The 20,935-nt window shown below is 47.0% G+C and overlaps 1 protein-coding gene across 1 annotated transcript in view; it reads left to right on the top strand.

The window, feature by feature from the left end:
- The first annotated feature begins 7,245 nt into the window (after positions 1-7,245).
- Positions 7,246-20,935, top strand: part of EGLN3 (egl-9 family hypoxia inducible factor 3) — a 28,031-nt gene continuing 14,341 nt past the window's right edge. The window contains exon 1 of the mRNA XM_074149411.1: positions 7,246-7,891. Within this exon, the coding sequence (XP_074005512.1) occupies positions 7,535-7,891 (357 nt within the window). The 5' untranslated portion in view covers positions 7,246-7,534. The remainder of the gene's footprint in view (positions 7,892-20,935) is intronic.

The raw sequence follows: 20,935 nt of genomic DNA, 5'->3' as shown, positions 1-20,935 counted from the left end.
ACGTTAATTTAAGAGAGGAAAGCAAATCTTTGATATAAGTTTTATTAGCAAGCCATTCAGAAGAGAATTTAGGGAACAGTACTTTTGTGGTTCTGCATTAGGAGAAAAAATTGCTTTAATTAGATATGGTAAGTGATCAATTCTGCATGCTATGATTAGGAGGACAGCTCTAGTAATTATATATACAATAAGATGTCCAAGTCCATGAACATCTGTTCCTAATCATCAAACTCAGAATATGGAAACAGCTTACATTTGTATTCATTTTGTATCACAGAAACTCAAATCCAAAATATTTTATTGTGATCTTTATGCAAAAATGTCAACTCTATTTTTAATAAAATAAAAAAAGGCAAAGTATATGCCATATTTTCATTAACATAACAAAAAATATCTTTACAACACAGATACCACATTATTTATTGCCTGGCTGTACACAACATGTATAATCAGTATTTGTTAGAATTTTTTGACAGAATAATTGTATTGTTACAACTACTGGTGTGGATATAATTATAGCAATATGAATGTGCTTTATATTTTATAGTATTTATTCTCCTTTCGATGCAAAGGAAGTCTATATACTAGTATAAAGCACCTTTGTGGGAATATAAATGCACCAATGCTTGTAGGATAGAAAAGGAAGAGCAGAAATACACTGCTTTAATTATCTGAAGTAATCTAGAGGAAGACATTTTGACTTCTCACTCAGGCAGTTTAAAAAAAAAAGTCTTGTTTCTGCTTGTTTGTTTAACTTGGATCATACTGCGTTCTAAAGACAAAGTGGAGGACCATAATTCTTGAGAAATAAGGCATGAGAGTTAAAATGTATACTCACTGAGCCCCTCAAAATTTTTCTGGTAGTACATAGAGACTTCCTAAATAGAAAGCCAAGGAGATGAAATAAGATAAAGCAGTATCATCACTCATCCATACTGAAGACTATGTTTTCGTAGCCATATTGATCAGAAAGATGTAAGAAGAACTAGAATTCTGATTTTCTTCCCTTATATGGTCTTTTGTTCTGTTTTCAGCGACTTAAAAAAAACAAACCTGCAAAGGAAAAACCCAACAACAAACCAACCCAGACAACTCTACTATCTTACTGGCATTTCAGCAGGACACTAACTGCTGAAAACCAGCTGTAATTTTCATTGCCAGCTAGAGATTTCCCAGAAATGAAATTTGCCTGTACTGACAATTACACAGTGGAGGCTTTAATTATAAAATCCAGATAATAAACTACTGCTCATTCATTGACTAATAGAACTGGAAAAGTGGAAAGTCTGATCCCTAAAAATGTCCATCACCAAAGATCCTCTTTCTTTTTTTACAGTTATTTCTTGTTTTCCTTGGAAGGTGTGGCAGAACTAGAGATGTGAAAACTCAACAACTGCAAGCCAGCAGGGTAGATGTCTTAAACACTTTATTTCTGGCTTTCTTATACTTCACCTATATTGATATTAAATGACTGGTTAATGTCTTTGAGAAAGAGAAGACAGAAAAGATTTCAAAGCCTGGTACTTTGAGTAGAAATCTCTTTAACGTTTAGAACTTTGATTTCTGGTTTGTCAAAATTTATGTTTCTGAGGAGTCTCTGACTTGGAATCCTTGGCAATGCAGCTAACTCAGCTATGGCTCCAGTCTTCTCATCAGTGGGTTATTGCTTTCCTGGACAGATTCTCTGTTACAATGCACCATTTGGAGCAGACTTACTTCTCTGTCGTCAGGATTTACTGTTTAATCTCAGAAACACAGAGGTACACTTGGTAGCAAAAGATATGGTTTATGGGGAGGAATATCTATTTAAAAAAGGAAATCAGTTTTAAGGTAATCATAGTGTTACTTATGGTAATTTTCTCTTTTATTTCAAACTTGCCCTAGATGTAGTTCTTATTACTCCAAATCAAAAAGGTAAGACAAACCTCCCTTAAACATGGAAATATATATATGTGAATGTCTGTACAGTCAGATTCTGAAAAAGATGTTAACAGTTTAAAAATCATTGAATCTTTGTTTTACAAAAATATTATACTAGCAAATTTTACTGCTTTCCCTTGTTTGCGCTATTTATTTACCACATTGAACTTCTCTGTTTATATAATAAAAGTCTCAATAGTTGCCTTTTTTTTTCCTCATAGCTGTACTTACTGACAAGTTCGTGATTGTATGATAGTTGATAAACATAAAATTAACTGCCAAGTGCCATATTGTCTGACTGTGCATTAATTGCATTTACTGTGCAACTCTGCCCTACATGCATTCTGCTCACTTGCTAACTCCCTGCAGGAGAGTTTTGAACACCCCATGGCTCTTCAAACAGCTGCCAGCATGCCACAAACATCCAGTCCTCCAGAAGAGACGCAGGACAGGCCAGTAAAAGCTGCAAGTTTCAGGTTTGGCATATCTCAGGGAATGCTGGAACAAGATAGGGGCATTTAATCCCATCAGGAAGCTGGGAATCTCGCTCCCCAAAGGGCACTAGCTTTACACTAGAAAACTTTAGAAAAACTTTAAGAAAACAGCCAGTTGTCACCGATGCTGGCTGACCTCCCTTAGCACTAACAACATTTAAATTGTTGGTTTTTCCCAAGACTAGGATTTGGAAGACACTGCTGCATCAGTTGACAGGTGTTAACAGCCTACTATAAACAAGGCAATCTTGCATCAAAGCCTACCCTGAGGTTTTATCACACGTCAACTAACTCTGAACCCTAGTGCAGGCCAGGTGACTGTGGCAAGGAAGGAAAGGTACCAGCCAGGACTGAGCCACTGAACCTTCAGCCCTGCCCAAAGGGGTCAGTCCCGATGGTTCCCATCCTTCCAGCGGGTCTCATGGGACCTGACCCAAGACAATTCAACTCACCGGCCCGGTAGACAACGACTCTTTGTTTATTGTTTTGTTCAGGATTTCTTTTCTGCCACCTTAGCAAATGGGATCGGCTGTGGAGGAGTCCAAAGGGTGCCAAAGCAAGTGCAAAAGGGGGTGTGGGGGAAAAGGCGTTGAACAAGTTGCTAGATCAGCTCAAGCTGTAACACATACCTTTGCCCTCACACCTGCTTTCAGTATGACATAATATTAAGGGTGCTGACAAAGGAGCTCCAGCAAGTCTTGCTGTTGTAGTTGGAGGAGACACCACACCAAAATATGTTCTGCCAGGAGTTGCTGCCTGCACAGCAGGCAGAGGAACGGTGCAGGTACCGGTGCCTCAGCTGCTTCTGTGTAAAACCAAGCCCCCAGTGAAGGTAGGTTTAAGGCTCTGGACTTTGTACTTTTGAAGTGCAAAAACCACACATCCCCCTCTGTCAGCCCTGGGTAGGAGAGGTTGAAACCTCCCTCAGAGAGGTGGGAAGGGCAGTTGGGGCTACTGGCCTCTCAAGCAGTCATGGCAAGGTGTGTTAGCGCTGGTGTGGCACTTCTGTACAAACACTGCATGCCCCTTGGTGAGAGGGGTTGTATAACCGTACCAACACCATCAGAAAACATCCTTCTGTAGGCAGGGCTTCAATCAATGTCTAACTAACTAGGTTATGAGACTATCAGCTCTACATATCACATTGTGAGGTATTAAAAATAGTATTTTTCCATTTCTCGCTGGTATCAAGTTCCCCTCTTGCCTTTCTCTTTCTGGGGCCTTTGCAGTTCAGCTCTTAGCACTGAAGGGGTCTGGCTTTCCAAATGGAAGAATCTGAAAACAAGACTCAAAATGTTTAAAACTCTCTGCTCTAAAAACCTGTGAAGTGGTTCATCTGTAGACTCTGCTGTCAAAAAAATGTGTTAGCGAGTTACAAAGTGTCCAAGCTTTAAAGACACTTACCAATTATTCTCATCCTCTAAAACAAATCTCCTGCAAATCATTCTGCCAGCATGATAATGTCCTGTGTCAGTCTACTGAAGTCTATTAGTGTGTACCATCGAGGCAGGTGTAAGCAACAGATACACAGGACTCAAAAGTTTTGAAAATGAGATTCTAGAATGTAAAATAAGAAGATATAGAATTAATTTTAGAAGGGAAAATAAAAGTTTCTACGGTATAAGGATAAACAGAGCTTTTACGTGGCAAAGGGATAACTCATATGTAATTGAATGATGCAGGATTTTTAATTAAACTGTGGTGACGCCTTTCATGTCTGTGATACACAGCACGGTAAACAAACTTTGTGCGTGTCCAAAGGTGCAGTTGACATTGTGAATTGCTTTATTTCACGCCTTCATGCCTTTATTCGTGACCTGTGCAACACTGTCACATTGTATGTGCGACCATGTACAATGGGGCGTTATGGAGGGGTCACAAGAAGTGCTCGGGAATGTTCAGTGTCTGGTCCTGCTCCGGCTCTTCTATTCCTCTGGGTGGTCCTTGTGCAGGACAGTGTACATTGAGGACTGCTCTGCCTCTTGTGTTGGCAAGTTCATGGCTTAGATTGCGAGTTACTGCAATTGCAGCCCAGCATCTCTCCACTCAGCTTTGGTACCCCGGAGGGGAATGAGAGAGCTCTTGCAGAGTGCCCGTGGGCCAGGCAGGAACTTGCCCTTCCTTGGTGGTGATGAAGGTGTGTGATTGAGATTGTGGTTGTTTAGGTTACAAACTTGTTCCAGTATAATGATATGGAAACTATTGCTGGGTGCAAGCTGTATGCATGGGGAAAGAGTTTGTAACCCAAGCAATCACAATGTCTACCACACACTTTCATCATCATCATCGTGCTTCCCACAAAAGCCAGGGGCAGATGAAGCAAAATAGCACCAGTAAATATAAATAAATAAAATCACTAGTCTTGGGGCTTCTTTCTCCTGGTGTTTTATCTTCATGTGGAAAAGTAATGGGTCTGACTGCTACTGCAATTGCGAGATGTGAGAAAAACATCATGCTTCAAGGGAACAAGCGCACTGTCCAGCAGAAAACCTAATTTTCCAACAAAGGGCAGCAGATGCCCTCCTGAGGAAGACACAACTTATCAATGCTTGTGGAATAAAAGTATTTACAACTCTGTGAACGTCCGTCTGCAAGTGGGTCTACGGACTCAGCTTTCTAAGACACGTCTCTAACTCTCTAAGGTGTTTTTTTCTGATGCAGATTTGCCTAACTCGATTTCAAACTCTGGAAAGGAGAAAAATAAAGCTGTAATGACCAGCTTCAGCTACAGCCCCTCTCACCCCTCGACTTGTCAAAGTCCAGCATTACACTTGATAAAAAGGCTAAATGTTCAGGTCTACAGGTACGTGAATCTGGCACAGGACCGTGTGCACACATCTGCGCGTAAACAAGAAAAAGGGTGTGTGTGTGTGTGGAATCCAAGAAAAATCAAAGGATTTTGGCACATAATGGCTTTTACACGACAAAAATGTGCAGACAGTACAACAATGCAGTAATGATGTTTCCTTATGTGTCCAAATTTCATAACATCGACATTTTGCAGTTGAATTAATCTTGCATCCCTTGCTGACTATTACAGCTGCTCTTAGCTTACCATGCCTGACGGATTTTTCAGATAAGCATTGAGGGATTAACAAGGTTCGGAACTGTATCTTATGAATTATAACCGCACTTTAATGTGAAGTGTGTACCTGAATCAAATAAAGTCCTTTGGCAATCCATATCTCACCGCGTACGAGTTTATCTGATGCCAAAGTATTGCTTGGCTCTCGACAGAGCTGCCGGGCAGTAACTCCGGCGGAGGAGACCTGCGCCCAGCGCCGTGCGCTGCCGGCTGGATGCTGCCGGAGTCAGAGAGAACAAACGTGGGATACGTGACCCGCTCCCGCGTGTGTGGGGGCCTGGAGTTCGCAGCTCCAGCAGCGGCAGCAGCGCGGGCTGCTTGTAATCCTGGCGGGGAAGAAAATAGCCAGCGCGGATTTTGCCTTTTTTGGGTGTGAAATGTGCCGGGTTCCAGCATGAAACGCGTGTGCCTCCCGTGACGGGACCCGCCGCGCGGCCGGGCCGGGCTCCGCCGGTGCGGGCCGGGCTCCCCCCACCCCGGACACACGCATCCCGCGTCCTGCGGGGATCCCGGGCGGCGGCGGAGCCCGCGTTCCCGGCGGCAGCGGTGCTGGCGGGGGCGGAGGGGGAGGGGACGCGTACCGCGGGGCTGCGCGGGACGCGGTGCCACGGCGGGAGTGGGACACCGCCGGTGGCCGCCGTGCGGGACGGATGCCCGCGTCACACGGGCGGCTGCGGAGTGGCGAAATTAGAGTGGGGCGTGATGTCGGTAACTTCAGCGACACGGAGTTGGTCACGGACGCCCCGTCCCGCAGGGTTCCCAGCCCGGCCTGGCCGCAGACCGCCTCCCTCCGCCGCGCGTTTTTGCTTCAGTTTTGGTTCCTGTGGAGGCTTGCTTTGTTTGTTCAGCAAGTCGCGGGCACGTTGCGTGTTGTTATTAGTTATTTACTTCTTTCTTCTTATGAAGCATCTTTAAGTGAACGCGAGCGGTCCGGTCGGGGACAGACCGAAGAGCGGCAGCGGGGTGGCGGTTCGCGGCCGCCCGGTGTCACCGAAAAACGCCGGGGAAAGGCGCGTTCCCGCTCGGAAGCGAGGAACGGAGTTTGTCACGGTTCGTCGCTCAAGTTGTCTCGGGCAGTTGACAGCCCGGGGGGTGTTTCCTGCCAGCAGAGCCACCCAACCCGGCGGGCCCTTGGGGGTAAATAAGTAGGAGAATACATATTTTACTAGAACTAGATATTTTAGTATGTAAAACTTTTTTTAAAAAACTAGTGCATTCCTCGCCTGGAAGAGCTGTACCTGCCGCCCAGGGAAATACTTCTGCCTGGTGCTGAAACCGCCGCTGCGGCGGGAGAAAGCCCGGGGCGGGGGGTGGACGTTTCCAAACCCCACTTGGCCCAGTCCAACAGCCCCAGATGCGGGGTGCGGGTACCCCCTGCCCGGCTGCGGGACGGCTCGGGGCGGGGGTGGGGGGGGGGACGGGACACCTCGCCGCCGACATGCGAGGGGAGAATTCCTCAATGGCGCTGGCCACGCCCACTCCCCGGGGGGTGGGGCTCGCGGGGACCCTAGGCCCCGCCCCCCGCGCGCACGTGTGGAAACCCCCGCCGCTCGTTCCCCCCTCCCCGGTCTGGCCCCGCCTCCCGCGGCGTTCGATTGGCTGCGCGGGCCGTGGCGGGCGGGGAGTGGGCGGGGCGAGGCGCGCGGCGGGGCGGGCTCCTCCCACGTGCGGCGGCGCGGCGCGAGCACACATCCCGCACGTAGCCGGCGCGTTAATCGCGGCGGGGCCATCTGCCGCCGCGGCCTATTCAACGGGTGGCGGCTGCTGGGCGCGGTTCCCGCACGCTGCTGGGGCTCCGGCGGCAGCGGCAGCAGCAGCAGCAGCAGCAGCAGCAGCAGCAGCAGCATCTCGGGGCTCCGGGCAGCACCGCCGCCGCGGAGCGCAGCCCAGCCCAAAGTTTTGCCTCGCCTCGCCCGGCCCCGCGCCCCCGCGGAGCCCTTGCCCGGCTCGGCCTGGAGCCGGCGACGGCCCGGCCGGTATCGCCTCCCGACGCGGGGGCCGGCAGGACAGCGTCGCCGCCCGTCCCCGCGGAGCCATGCCGCTGGGGCACATCATGAGGCTGGACCTGGAGAGGATCGCCCTGGAGTACGTCGTGCCCTGCTTGCACGACATCGGCTTCTGCTACCTGGACAACTTCTTGGGGGAGGTGGTGGGGGACTGCGTGCTGGAGCGGGTGAAGCGGATGCACCGCGACGGGGAGCTGGCCGACGGGCAGCTGGCCGGCCCCAGCCGCGGCGTCGCTAAGCGGCACCTCCGCGGCGACCAGATCAAGTGGATCGGGGGCACGGAGGAGGGCTGCGAGGCCATCAACTTCCTCCTCACGCTGATAGACCGGCTGGTGATGTACTGCGGGAGCCGGCTCGGCAAGTACTACGTGAAGGAGCGATCTAAGGTAAGGGGGCCCGCCCGCCCCCCGGCGCCGGCTCCCGGCCGGACCCGCCCGCCTCGCGGCTGCCGGTGGGACCCGGTGGAAAAGTTTCCACGGGCTCCCCCCACTTGTCCCCTCCTCGCTCTCCGCGGGTGTCTGTGGCACAGGCAGCCCCGCCGGGCTGTCCCCGCAGCACGGCTCCGGGTGGCGGAGGCACCGCGGGCTGCCCGGAGGATGCCCGCGGCGGGCAGTCGCTCGCCAGCCCTTGCCGGCGGCGGCGGGCGGCTGCGGAGGTCTTGCTTAGAAGGCGGCAGCGGGGCTGTCCGCTGCGAGTCCCTCGCCCCGCCGGTGCCGGCAGCGCTGCGGGGCGGCTCGCCGCCGTGCCCCCTGCGGGGTCTTCGCCGGGCTCCTCGGTTGCCGAGCGCAGGCCAGGCCCTCGCTCGTGCCACCGGGCATCGCTTCGCAGCCCACCGGGGGGCTGCGGGCGGCACCTGGGAGCCCGGCTGCCCCCCGTGGCTGGCTGCCGCTCGCCCCAGCTGCGGAGAGCGGGGACCGCCTTGACCATGACTTTCCTTTGCGGGGTTGTTTCAGGTGGAGGGAAAAGCCTCTTACCCCCTCCCCGCACACGTACGCGGCTCGGACCCGATTATTTGGTTGTTGGCGCCCATGTGATAGATAGTGTTATCCAGAGTAGTTTCGATGGTACAACTCATGCCAGCGTCCTACAGCCGAAGAGGTTTTCGTTATCGCGTTGGGTATGTGGCACAAAGTGAGGGATGCTCAGTTTGAGCACGGCAAAACTTTTTTTTTTTTTTTTGAAGGGGAGAGTTATTTTTTTCTAGGCTTTCTTGCTCAGAAACGGAGAGGACACTTACATTGTAGGATGCGGGTATTGTAGGTTTCTTTCCCGATTAAGTTTATTTGCACTTCTCCAATGTCACTACTTCAGTTTGAGGTAACTTAGTTTTTCTTTCCTTGTCTGTTGTGCTGTGGCCAAGTGGACTGGCTTGGAATTAAGTTTGCTTGACTTTCCTGAATGCTGTGAAAACATCCCCGTTTCTTTATTTCTGACTTGAGCTCTACAATGTATAGCACATTTTCAAAACATCCACTTCTTTTAGAGATATGCCAGAAATAGAAACGATGAAACTTTAAAACCAAAATACAAAAATAAGAAGTTAGGCATTTCTTTTGGTCCTTACTTGTACTGAACTAAGGGGATGTGTGAGTGGTGCTGAGGTTTTATTTATTTTTTTTTAACAGAAAACAGTATGGTGATGTTTACCATTTGCTTGGGATCACCTTAAAACCTGTGCGTGCTTCCCCCCTGCACGCTTCCGCACAGTGCTGGGAATAATAAAAGGTTGAAACGTTGCTTCTGTGCATAGCTCCACTGAACTACTGATCATCAGTGCAGTTAAAGCTTGAGTAGATTTGATTTAAAATGTGAGTAGACTGGATTTCACTTATTCCTGGTGGGAGCCTGGTGTTAGGAGGTATAAATAACCATTCTGCTTTGGCATGCTTTTAAGGTCATCCTAGTTCTTTCTCTGGGTGACTTCTGTTTGCCTGATTACTGCTGAAAGTGCATTGCTGGTCACCTGTAGGGCTAAAAAACAGGGGCTTATGTTAAAGCTTATATTGGACTGGAGTGAAAGGAGGTGGTCCAGCATTTGTACAAGGTATTTGGAGAGAGTCAACTGGATGCCTGAAGGCTGTTGGGACTAGCTGGGGAGAAGGATCTTTTGGGGAGTGACCTTGGGTTGTAGAGATGATTTTAAAGCCGAGCTGTGGTGTTCTTGCAGTCATTTTTGTACAAATAGTAATAGCAGACAGGATAGAACTTGTTTTATAAACAGATACCAAGCTACTTGCTGTAAAGAGAGACTTTTGGCCCTTGCGCTTTATCGTGGAAAGTGTCAGACTCCAAAGAGCTCGCGGAAGTGCTACACAACAGTCCAGGACTGAAAGGGACTCAATATTGTTTGTAAAACTAAATGCAGAGGAATTTCCATCGGAAATTAATAGTAACCAGCCCCCTTGTTATTATAATAAGTACCATGGGTATGTGAGGCCCTGGAATAGCAGCTGCCATCTGTAACTGAGATGTGGGACGCCTTCAGCAGGAAGATTCTTCCTGTGACTAATCTACTGACTACATGCAGGTCTCCACGTTACCTATAGACACTTCTCTTCCACCGTTAAACATGCACAGTTTGCTTTTCTTCTAAAATGTTGTGAATGCATACCTAGAATCTCAAATTTATACACATAATTGGATGCCCAGAAAACTTCCCATGGCTTAACATTCCTGCACCTGAAATTCTTAGCTGGACATATGCTATTATAATTTATTGTTTTGGCATATAGGTATTAGATGGGGCTAAGAGTCCAGAGCAATTTGTTGAAAGTGTAAGCCTTTGGCTACATGGCAACTCCCCTTGTCATGGGTATAAATCTATGTAATATCAGCCTTATGATTCTTTAGAGGTTTATGCTTTTAAAACAATAGTATGACTTTAATCTTTAGCCTAGCTGTTGGAAGAGAGGGAGAGATTTATTTGCTTAGTAAATGAACTTCTGTCAGCTTACTGTCTGCCTAGTGTGATGTGTTTCGTGAGTTTTTTTGTAGCTACACAAACACACGAAGACAAGAATGACTTTTGCCCAAATAAAGGAATCTATCCTTGTAGCTACGTGAGAGAAGAGTCAGGATTTTGCCATGTCCAAATGACTTCCAACAGCATTAAAAGAAAGTTAAGATTGCATCAAAGAGAACAGATGGAAGTAAAATTTTACAAGGGTACTGGATACTCTTAGAGCTGTTGGTTGACATTTGAAGGCTGATAATGAAATGTAACCTTTCATCTTTGCAGACAAATCTATCTTTAGAGTATCTATCTTTATCTATCTTTAGAATAAGTCATATTTTAAAATATTAGCTGACATGGTTAAGTCAAAATAACCAGATAACATTCTTCTAAAGGTCTCTTCTGTTGACAGACCCAATGTACTGCTTGTTGGCTTTTGCATTCTCCTGGACTAGAGTTTCTATTTCCTAGTAAAATAAAACCATGATTCCCCTTTTGTAGTAGGGAAATAGCTAAGGATCTCACGTAGACATCGTTGACCCAGGTTGAGTCCTCTCCTCAGCATGAGAAGATTCACATCCTTGTGCAGAGGCATGCTCTGGTCTGTGGACAGAGGTCAGTCTGATTTTGAGGACCTGTCTCTGCTGAAGCTTTGACGCTTGGTGGAGGAAAAAGCTGACTGGGTCATTTGGGCTGGGAAGCGAGGCCACAACTTGGTCTCAGTGGCCAGTCACCCGGAGTGCCCCCAGGTCAGGTGATGCTGTGGGGACTGACTGTGGGTGAAAAGGTGATGTGCTGCAGCTTCTGACTCCTTAGCTCCCAAAGGGTTAATTGGGGCTTGAGGGGATGGTGGAGATGGTGCTGCCTGTAAAAGGTTTGAGGCTACTTGCAAATGAATATTGCTCAGGTGCAGAGGTGGCACCGGGGCCTGCCATGTATTGTAAAATTTTCCAGAGGGGGCAATTATAAAGCTTTGTAGATGGTGAAATGTCTGCCCTGTAGAAAAGTAATCCCTATATTATAAAGAAATAAATCCAAGCAACAACATTACAAAACTTCCCCAAATCAAGGCAGGAAAATAATTCAAATGAGAACACATTTGAGAAATTTCTCTTTCAAGACTTAAAGGAATTTATATTTTTTTAAAGTTAGAAGCTGAAGATGAGCTGGGTGCTGTGAGTTTGGGATATCAGTCCCTTTGGCAGCCTCAGATGCTGGGGAACCCTGAGCCCTGGAAGTCCCTTCTGTGGCGGACAGGGGACAGGGGCTGGCAGGAACCGAGTGGGCTGGCCAGTGTGTGGAAATATAAAAGCTGTGTTTGCAGCGGGATGCCTGGGTAGTTTATCTGCTGCTGAGAGGCTGGGGCTATTCCTCCTTTCGCATTTTGCCTCTGCTGGAGAAAAGCAACTCTCCCCGTGGTCAGGCAGGGTCCCAGAGTGATGCCGTCGGTGCCTGCTGCCCAGGGCCACCTCGGCTGTGTCAGCGCTTGACGTGCTGCCAGCAGGCTGTGTTGGTCCTCACGGATGAGGGGTGGAAGGTACTTTGAACTGGTGTGGCTGTGCTCTGTGTGGACTCTGCACCCCGGTCCTGACAGCAGCGTGTCCCACTGCGAGTCACTGGTACCCTCTTGCATGCCGTCATGGGTTGAAATCCATGTCAGGGCTACCTTTGGGGACCTTGAGCTCATCTCGTGCCTGCTGGACACCAGTGAGCCCTGCTGGTTATAATCCCAGGCAAGAAGTTATAATCCCAAGAGTTGACCTGTGTTGAAGGAAGCCCATGACCGATGTTTTTTAGCTAGAACCCAACTGCTCTCACTCAGTCTTAACACTTACATGGCCTGAAGTTTAAAAAAATGTGTTTTCAATAAGATATTAATTTAGAAGTCCCTGTGGGATGTTAACCCTCTTGAAAACTTGCTTCAAAATCTCCATGGGCTTTTCACTGTTTTATGGGATGTTTTCTGCATCCTCAGTTTGTAGCCATGACACCTCCCTGCTCACCCCACTCTGGTGGGCCCCCTCTGACTGCCGCAGGAGAAGCAGGTCTTTTGTGGTGGCACTTCATGACTAGCGTGTGTTTGCTGAAAAACAGAGCAGGTCCTTTGGCCTACTGCATGATGGGGTGTTCTTAGGTAGGCTTTGAAATGTGGTCTGTCTAGCAGGTTGTTCCCAAGGTTTCTGTTCCTGAGGATTGAAGAAATGCATGAAATGTCACAGCCTTGGATTGAGAGGTTTTACCAAGTCCCTCATAACTCAGGTAAGGAGGTGAGATGTTTTTGCATTTATGAATGAAGACAGAAAAGTTCTGTTGTATAGCATTCAAATTCTATCCTTTGCAATTAAAAGAGTGAAATGCTGCATTTTCCGATTTGAGGTGCGGATGTAAGGAGCAGGATAACAGAAGGCTGGCTATAGAGCTGAAGAGCAGTACTGCCTATAGAAATATACTGGTTTATTATGTTACAAATGATTTTTGATACTTGCGGAGCAGCATGCCTTGCAATTAGTTTACAATGGGAGGTCTGATGAATACCACCATCCAGAAGAAATATGCATAATTTCCCTTTCTTCTAATCAAATGCACGTGTTCTGGCATAATGGGTAAGTTCAAATCTGTTCTTCTGGCCAGCTGCCGGCAGAGTCCAGAGCCACTGGAACTGTAAATACAACAGACAAGTCGTTTTATGATATCAGACTGAGGAATTCAGCACTGGCACAGATCCTAGAGTGGTTGCTTTGGCTTGGTGTCAAAGCTGATGTTTGTATCTGTGTTTGTCAAGCAAGATTAGTTAGCCTGGTTAATTATACACAGGAATGTATAATTTTTACTTGACAATCAGAGCATTAAATGAGTATAAACCTGGGCATATTAGCTCTTGATTTTATTCATCAAATTATTCTCAATGACTTTTTGAAACTTTCAAAAGATACTTCTCTGAAAAGAGGCAATTGGATAATCTTTCAGATTGCTTCTTTGCTCAGCAGAGAGAAGGTAATGGACAAACGGGTCAGTATTTTACAAACAGCGATGCACATATCTGTTAAGTGGGTTCAGAAGCTCGGGGAGCCTCTGTGGAATGGTGTTTGAGCTCATACTTGGGTATTGAAATTACAAGCAGCTTGAATTCGTACCTGTTATGTATCATCACCCTTAAGAACCTGACTGTAGTACTGGTAGACTTTTTCCATGGTAGGCAGTGGAAAAAATGTGCTGTCTTCAGCGTGTGTTACACCAGAGCCTTTGGCAGCCAGGTGGTTGCTGTTGGTCCTCCTTTCCCTCTTGTGGAGAAGTCTGTAACCACCCAGCGACCTTTCTCACACCACGTTAGGAGCCTGTCCCTGTGCTTTACAGTCATAGTCGCAGAGGAAGGCAGAAGGTGGCTAATCCTGTAAGAGAAGGGAAATAAGTCTGAGCTCTCAGGCAATGTGAAGAGCAGAGTGGTCTGTTTATCCTGAGTTTGTGCATGTGTTTGTGGCATCAGGGCAGGTTACTTGACTTTTGTTGTCTGCAGTTTTGCAGTCAAGCAGCGCTTCATGAGTCTTACTAGATTGTGGAGTTACACAATGATGGCAAAGCAGTGGTTTTCCACAGTCTGTCCCATACCAGTAGTGCCTCTTCCACAGTACCTTCTTACCCATCGCCACGACAGCTCTGGTACCAGTCCTTCCCAGCGCCACTACGTCTGCTCTTAAAGCCAGAGACTTGCAATGGTAGCCCTACTGGTGCATCTGCCAATATCCCTATTACTTGCAATCCCTAAGTAAATATGTGCCTCTCTGTTTTTGTATGAGGGCTCGTTGCTCATTAAATGTCAGCGTAAAGCTTCCAGAGCTGTGTGGGGAAGGACACTGCAATACAGGTGGCATTAATGCCTCTGGGTACGGGAGCGTTTGTCCTTTGGACTGGTGGGGGTGTGTTCGGCACCGCAAGGCTCAGGATCCTTGGGAGAGCCACCAGGGAAAACAGCAAGATTCAGAGGTCAGTGCCCCCTCCCGCTGAGCTGGCATTTTTGGGAGGGAGGGGAGCTGGTCCTTGCTATTAATATTGGTGCACAGCCTTTTCCCAAGGTATTATTAATGAATAATTCAGTTCATTACAGCTCACTGCTACTAACAGTATATGTTTAAATGGAGATGCACTGGTGCTTATAACACTGATGCAGGGCAGCAGATACTTAGTAAAAATGAACTTGTTTCTTTGCATTAAGGATTCCAGCTGTCTGTGTTTAATCCCAGCGTCTTTATTTGATTTCACAGTAAACTCTTCTTTCTCTGACTTCCAAACTTACCTGGATGGTGGCTCAACGTAACACAGCCTTATCCTGCCTGTTGCTTCCTGAGCAATTTGCTTGATTTAGTATGTGGAAGTGTCTTTTCCCTCCTCTTTCTCCTGTGCTGTACAGATATTGAAAATTTTTGTTTCCCCTGGGTTGGTGGGGATGTTCAACGATGTCTGTACTCCTTCAGCAATTCCTTTCTGTATGTGGAAGAGGTGGGATAGGGGAAGAAGATAGAACCACAATGACCCAAAGATGAATGCATTTTTAATCAGATGAAATCTTGATGTTTGCTGAACAGGCTGGACACACTTGGAAGAAATCAATACTTTTATCAAATCTTTCAAGATGACTCTTACAAAGTCAAAGTACCTTTTTTTTTTTTTTTTTCGTATTCACTTTTTAAAAAGTTTTCTCCTTCTCCTGTTTCAATCGGATTGCCTTTTCCCCTTGTGTAATAGGTCAGGGGCAAGTGGTCCTTTGGCACCAGCAGGCCACATAGTGCTCATTGATTTTGCAGTGGATGGCTCATGAGAATGAGGGTCAGGAAGGGAAGCCTGCGAGTAAGTGTTGCCGGTTTTAGATTTATGGAGGAGAATGTGTACATACCAACTCGAGGGAATTTGAAGCCCTGGGTTGGATTTATCATGACTGTAATCCTTCTGTCACAAAGCTGAAGACTGAAACAACACTGTTAGAAAGCTGCCAGCAACACAAGATTCCCTAAGCTTCTGTGAAAAGCTTTTATTGGATTAGTAGAGGAGCTCTGGGGTAGAGGTGTTTTGGGAACTGCTTCTGGTACCTGTGCCTAGGGCAGCTGATGGCCCCCGTGCTGGGCTCCAGGGTGAATAACCAATGCGCTGGCACAGAATGTGGTGGGGCTCCACAAAAGATTTTGATTGATGCATAACATTACATAGCAATTTGTTTTAGACCTTTTATTGCTTTGAAAAGAGATGACAGGGAGTTGGTCAAAAAAGCAAGGAGGTTGTCTCTCTAGCTGTTCAGGCAATGAGGTGGAGGAAGAAAACGGATGAAGGAGGCTCATGCCAAATAGACTATCTATCTTCTACTGTTTAAACTATTCATTGGCATGTCATCCCGTCAGCACACCGCTCCTGACCGTTCCTGCGAGTGATTTGGAGAGAGCCGCAAGCCCCATTTCCCCTCCATCGCTCAGACATATGCATCTAGTGTCTCAGTGACAGAAAGGAGCTTTTCCCTACGATCATTTTTCTCTTGTCATTGTGTTTTGATAAGATTAGTAGACAAAGAAACTTAGTGCCACCATGCAAAGCACTTAAAAGAAGGCAGTTGATTAAACAAGCTACTTGCTGCTCTGATTTTTCACAAATAAAGTAATACAATAGATTTTGCTGACCATATTGGTTTCATGCAGGCTTACTAGATGTTCATGCCACCAGCCGCCCAGTTTAAAATGAATAGTATAAATTGCAGGAGTGCAGCATATCACAGTATCTGCACAGACTGGAAACAGTTTGTCCAAAGCTTTATCAACTGGAAATGGCAGGGTAATGGTGCCTTTTCCCAAACATCAGGGAATTGCATCCCAGTTTGTAGCAAAAAGATAACCATTTTGAGTCTCATATATCTAGTTCATATGAATTCTTTGGTTACAATAGACTCTTTTCTGTGCTTTCTTTTTGGACCTGAAAATCCAAACAAGAAATGTTTGCATTTTTCTTGACTGTAAGTCATAATACTAATTAATCATTGCTTATGTCTTCTTGCACTGTAATTTTTTATACAAATTGATAAGGCAAATGGTTTTAAAGTTTTGGCCTTGGTTCAGCAATTCACTTAAGTACTTTTTTTTTTAAAGGCTCTTTTAAATCAATGAGACTGAAGCACATCCTTTGGTGCCTGGCTTAGACTATGCTAGAATGCGTTTAGAAAACTTCAGGAAAACTTGCAGTCATTCCTTGTGCCATCCCCGGTCGTTGGCTACATTTTCTCTTAGATTTGAAATACGGGGCATCTTTTCCATGGTGTCTTGGAAGGAAGCAAGGAGTCTTACTTGATGGAAGTTGTAGATATCAGTTATGATTTTCATCTGACCTTTGCAATTGAGTGTCTTGCGGCAAACCTGTCTTACGCCATTAAGGGTAGCAGTTATTCCAGTAATGGATACAGGGAGATAGGTGCTGGTCAGTGCAGGCTGGGGAACGCCACCCTGGATGGGAAAAGCCTGGGGTGCGGGGCGCTGTTGGACAGTGGGCTCTGCGGCGGTGGATGCCGGCATGGAGCCTCCCACCTGCCCCGAGGCTCCGGGGAGTGATGAAAGTCTCTTGAACAGAGCCCCTTGCTGGACCATGCAGGTAGGAAAAAAAAAAAAAATGTAGAATTTGGGGAGGAGATATTTAAAAAAAAAAAAAGGGGGGTGGGGGAGGGAGCGTCAATTAGTCCTCAACTTGCCTGTTCCTAGATTGTTTACAGTCTCAGGGTGTTGTGCTTGCTGCTGAAGACTATATGTGTAACTGCACCTTTCCCTTCTGATTTCCTGTAGGGAATCTGGTAGAAGTGGTTTGAGAAGTGGAAAAAAGGGAGAAGCTTCACTGTAAATGCTGTAAAATGTCCCGTTCTTGAGGCATATAAACCATGGCATATGACTAGATGTGCACAAACAGAACAAGGTTCCCCAGGATGTATCGGTAACGCTGTTCCTTACAGTATTCACCAACCTTTCCACTTCCCTAAATTAACTTGTCCTCTGTCTTCCGTTGTCTGTGGAGCATGTGGCCTGTGGAGCAGGCCAACAGGAAGGGTCACTGCCTGGTTAACTGTTTTACAAACTTCCTCTTCACGGAGAAGCAATGACAGGATTTGTGAATGCCGGTCCTCGTTGCCAAATTTACGATAATTCAACATTTGATGGTGGTCAAAGACTGAAGTGTCAAGGTTATGCATTTTACCGTTAATATTTCTCAGTGCATAATTTGTGTCTAACTGGTGACCTAAAGGTTCAATGCCAGTCTGAAACTCACAATGATAATTTCTTGGCAAGGATGAAAATGTAGTTGACTTGTTTGTTTGTTTCTTTACACTTAGATAAGATGTCTGCAACTGAAACAAATATATATATATATTTTTCTTTGTTTACTTTTGGTGGCACTTGGTTAAAAGCCTGTTTCACTGCTTATCATCCAGAGAAGCTGTTGCTGCTAATTATGAGCTGTATTAGTACGATGTCTTGGCTGCAGTTAAGAAAGGCACCAGTTGTGCCAATGGTGACCATAGCTATGAGCAGAATTAACACCTACTTCACCCCCATGCCTAAATATGCATATATACCCCTACAGCTCTGACTTGCCACCGTGTATCTGTGCTGCCTTCCCCCTCTGCGTTTCCTGCTGCAGAGAAGCACTTGTTCCCCACACCTCTAGCAAAGCCAGCTGGAGCCCCTCACAAAGGGGTCTCTTACCCAACTCTTACCACAGCCTGACGTGCCTGTGCAGCCACCATCTCTCATCTCCATCCCAGGGAACAGGAGAGTCGGGGATGAAGGCTGCTTCCTCTGGCTGCCCAACCAGCTGGCATCCTGGGAGAGCAGCCCCCAGCCAAACTCCTGCTTGGCTTGCCCCCAGCTGCCCCTGCGGTGGCTCTGAGTACATGACGCTGTCGTCACACTGGCTGCCAAAGAGGAAAGGTTTTGGAGAGGAAGAGGAAAAAGGAGGGAACAGAGCCAGAAAGACCACTCCAGGCTTTCTGCATCCTCAGGAAACATCCTGAACCCACACCAGAGAGACCACCTCCCTGCTCAACAGTTGCTGTGCTTCCTGCAAAAAGTACCTTAAATGCCGAAGAACATTATTACTTTAAGACCCAGTCCTGAACTGCGTCTTGAGAAACCTCCCAAAAGCTGTTGCTTCAATAAGTTGCTGGTGGGAATGGCTGGGTAAGGCTCCAGAGGGGACTTCAGGGAAGCCGACAACAGGCATGAAGAGGCTGGGAGAAGCTGGGGAGGGAGCTCCTCAGACGTGGCTGTGTCTCTGTGCGGGGCCAACTGCCCTGGCTGGTGAGTCAAAGCCTGTGGCAGTGGCCACAAGATGTCCAGCTTGTAGGGTCGGTCTGTTCTGTCAGGTGGTGGCAGCATAAATCCATGGGAGAGGCTTGACCAGTGGAAAAGAAGTGGGAATGGAGCAGCCCATGTTCAAATGCGGAGTCTGATGTTGCCCCGCAGCTGGGTTGAGGACCAGGCTTCCTTGTCTGTGGGCTGAGAGCCCTTGCAACTAGCTTTAAGGTGTGCAAATGTAAGGCTGGAGCTCCGTTTGTAGTGTGTGCATGTCTGTTTATGCCCGCTCTCTTAGTTTAGAGTTGCCTGGTTCCTGTCTGCACATCTCACTGCTGCAAGTCCCAGCTGTGTATATGGTGGGGAGGGCAGGCACTACAACGCTTAGAAGGATTTATTTATTTTTTTTCCTAATAGGTTTTTATTGCCTAACCTTAGAACGGGTGTATAACTTTATTATTACAAAATTGCCTTCAATCTGAATAACTTGTTTCTTTTCCTGTATGGAAAGATGCTGTGTCACTGTATATACAGTCATCCCCTTTAATTGCACCCGCACTAGAGAGATTGTTTTGTTGTAATGTACACATGTAGTCAGAGCAATACAACTTTATGTGCAGGCAAAGCCTTAGAGGTAAAGACTACAGGTGTTCTTTAAGCATAGTAGAAATTATTTCTGATGCTAATTTATTATAGGTAATTTTAATGAGTTTTATTCATAAATATTCATGTACACAAACCCTTATGCAGCAATGAATGCACTGTTAGCTAGGCAAGGTCCTCTGGAAAGGTGATGGGGGATAAGTGAGGCTGCTTCCTTTCAAAGTTAACATAGGAGATAACTGGGCTCATCAATTGGCCTTAATTTGGTGCTACTGCTGTGATAACAAACACTTGGGAACTGTTTGTCTCTCTGTTTATCTAGCACGGTGATGTCTCAGCAGCCTCAGAAGTCCAGATGGCTCTGACAGTTTTGGGAGGACCCTTGAGGCATATTGGGGGTACTCACCAAGTTTGAGGGCGCTATTTTGAGCCCTGCCTCCCACTCTGGCAGTGGAGAGACTTCCACTGAACCAAAGGGGACAAAAAAAACCCCCAAACATCTCCTTGGTGTGGTGCCGCCTCTGCCACAGCGGGAGCATGTGAGGTCTCCCAAGGAGGAACCATGCTGTGCAGCTGGGGCTTCTCCGGCCCCTTGGCATATCTCCTTTGAGGTGTCGGCTTGTCACCTCCTCTGCCTGGGGTGCCCTCAGCAAGCCTCCAAAGGGAAACGCTCACGGGAAGCGTTAGGGATGCTGTGTATCGAGTGTGAGCTGGTAAGTCTTGTGGGCAGCGTTGCTCACTCGCCCTGGGCCCACAGGCTAAAAATAAATAATGGTAAAAAAGAGATGTTGGCCAGCTCGGGCAACTCCAACAACCAGCAAAACACAGCTTGCCTGTGTTGTGGCTGTCTCTCCTGACCTTTATTAATGCACCTGCAAGAGCATCAAAATATGTAGACTACTTTAAATGTTGCAGGAAAAAAAAAAAAGTGGTGTAATGTTCTGGGTGATTACTGGCAGAATTGAAAAGGTCTTAAGTGCTGACAAAGAATGAAAGGCTGGAATATTTAAGGAACTATGAAATTATCTTTCTACCACACAGCTGAGGATATTCCGCAGAGGATGTCTGTGCTGGTTACCATGCCTTTGATTCCCTGCTGAGAACCTGAACATACAGGGATGGTCCTTACAGATTTCCTTAATGAGCCTGCACTTACTTACGAATTTGCTTTTCTGCGGGGGTGGCGCTTGTCACCGTGTCCCCTGGGACTCATTACAGGGGACGCTTTCTCTATCTGCATTGATTGCTTGCGATGCTTTCTTGTTAGTGCAGCTCGTCCAAGTTTGGCTCTGGGGGGAAGAGGAGGGGACGGGACTGAAAGAGTTTTCTGGGTGATGAAAGAGGGCTTCAAGAGCAGGCAAAAATAATCCTAAAATTCAGTTAAACAGAGTATGTTGTTTTTTTTTTTTTTTTTTTTTTAAAGTGTGGGAAATAAGCATGTGTGTGCAGGAGGGGGAGGGAGACCAGTCAGAACCAGAAGCGCCTTGAGCGCCTGTGTGCTGCGAGCGTGGGTTTCCCCCTCTTCCCTCCGCAGCGTCTCTGCGAAGTGTTCTCTGGAGTGAAGT

Source organism: Numenius arquata, chromosome 6 (assembly GCF_964106895.1).
Source record: "Numenius arquata chromosome 6, bNumArq3.hap1.1, whole genome shotgun sequence".
NCBI lineage: Eukaryota > Metazoa > Chordata > Aves > Charadriiformes > Scolopacidae > Numenius > Numenius arquata.
Note: the sequence above shows the minus strand (reverse complement) of the source record. Positions and strands in the feature narration are given on the sequence as shown.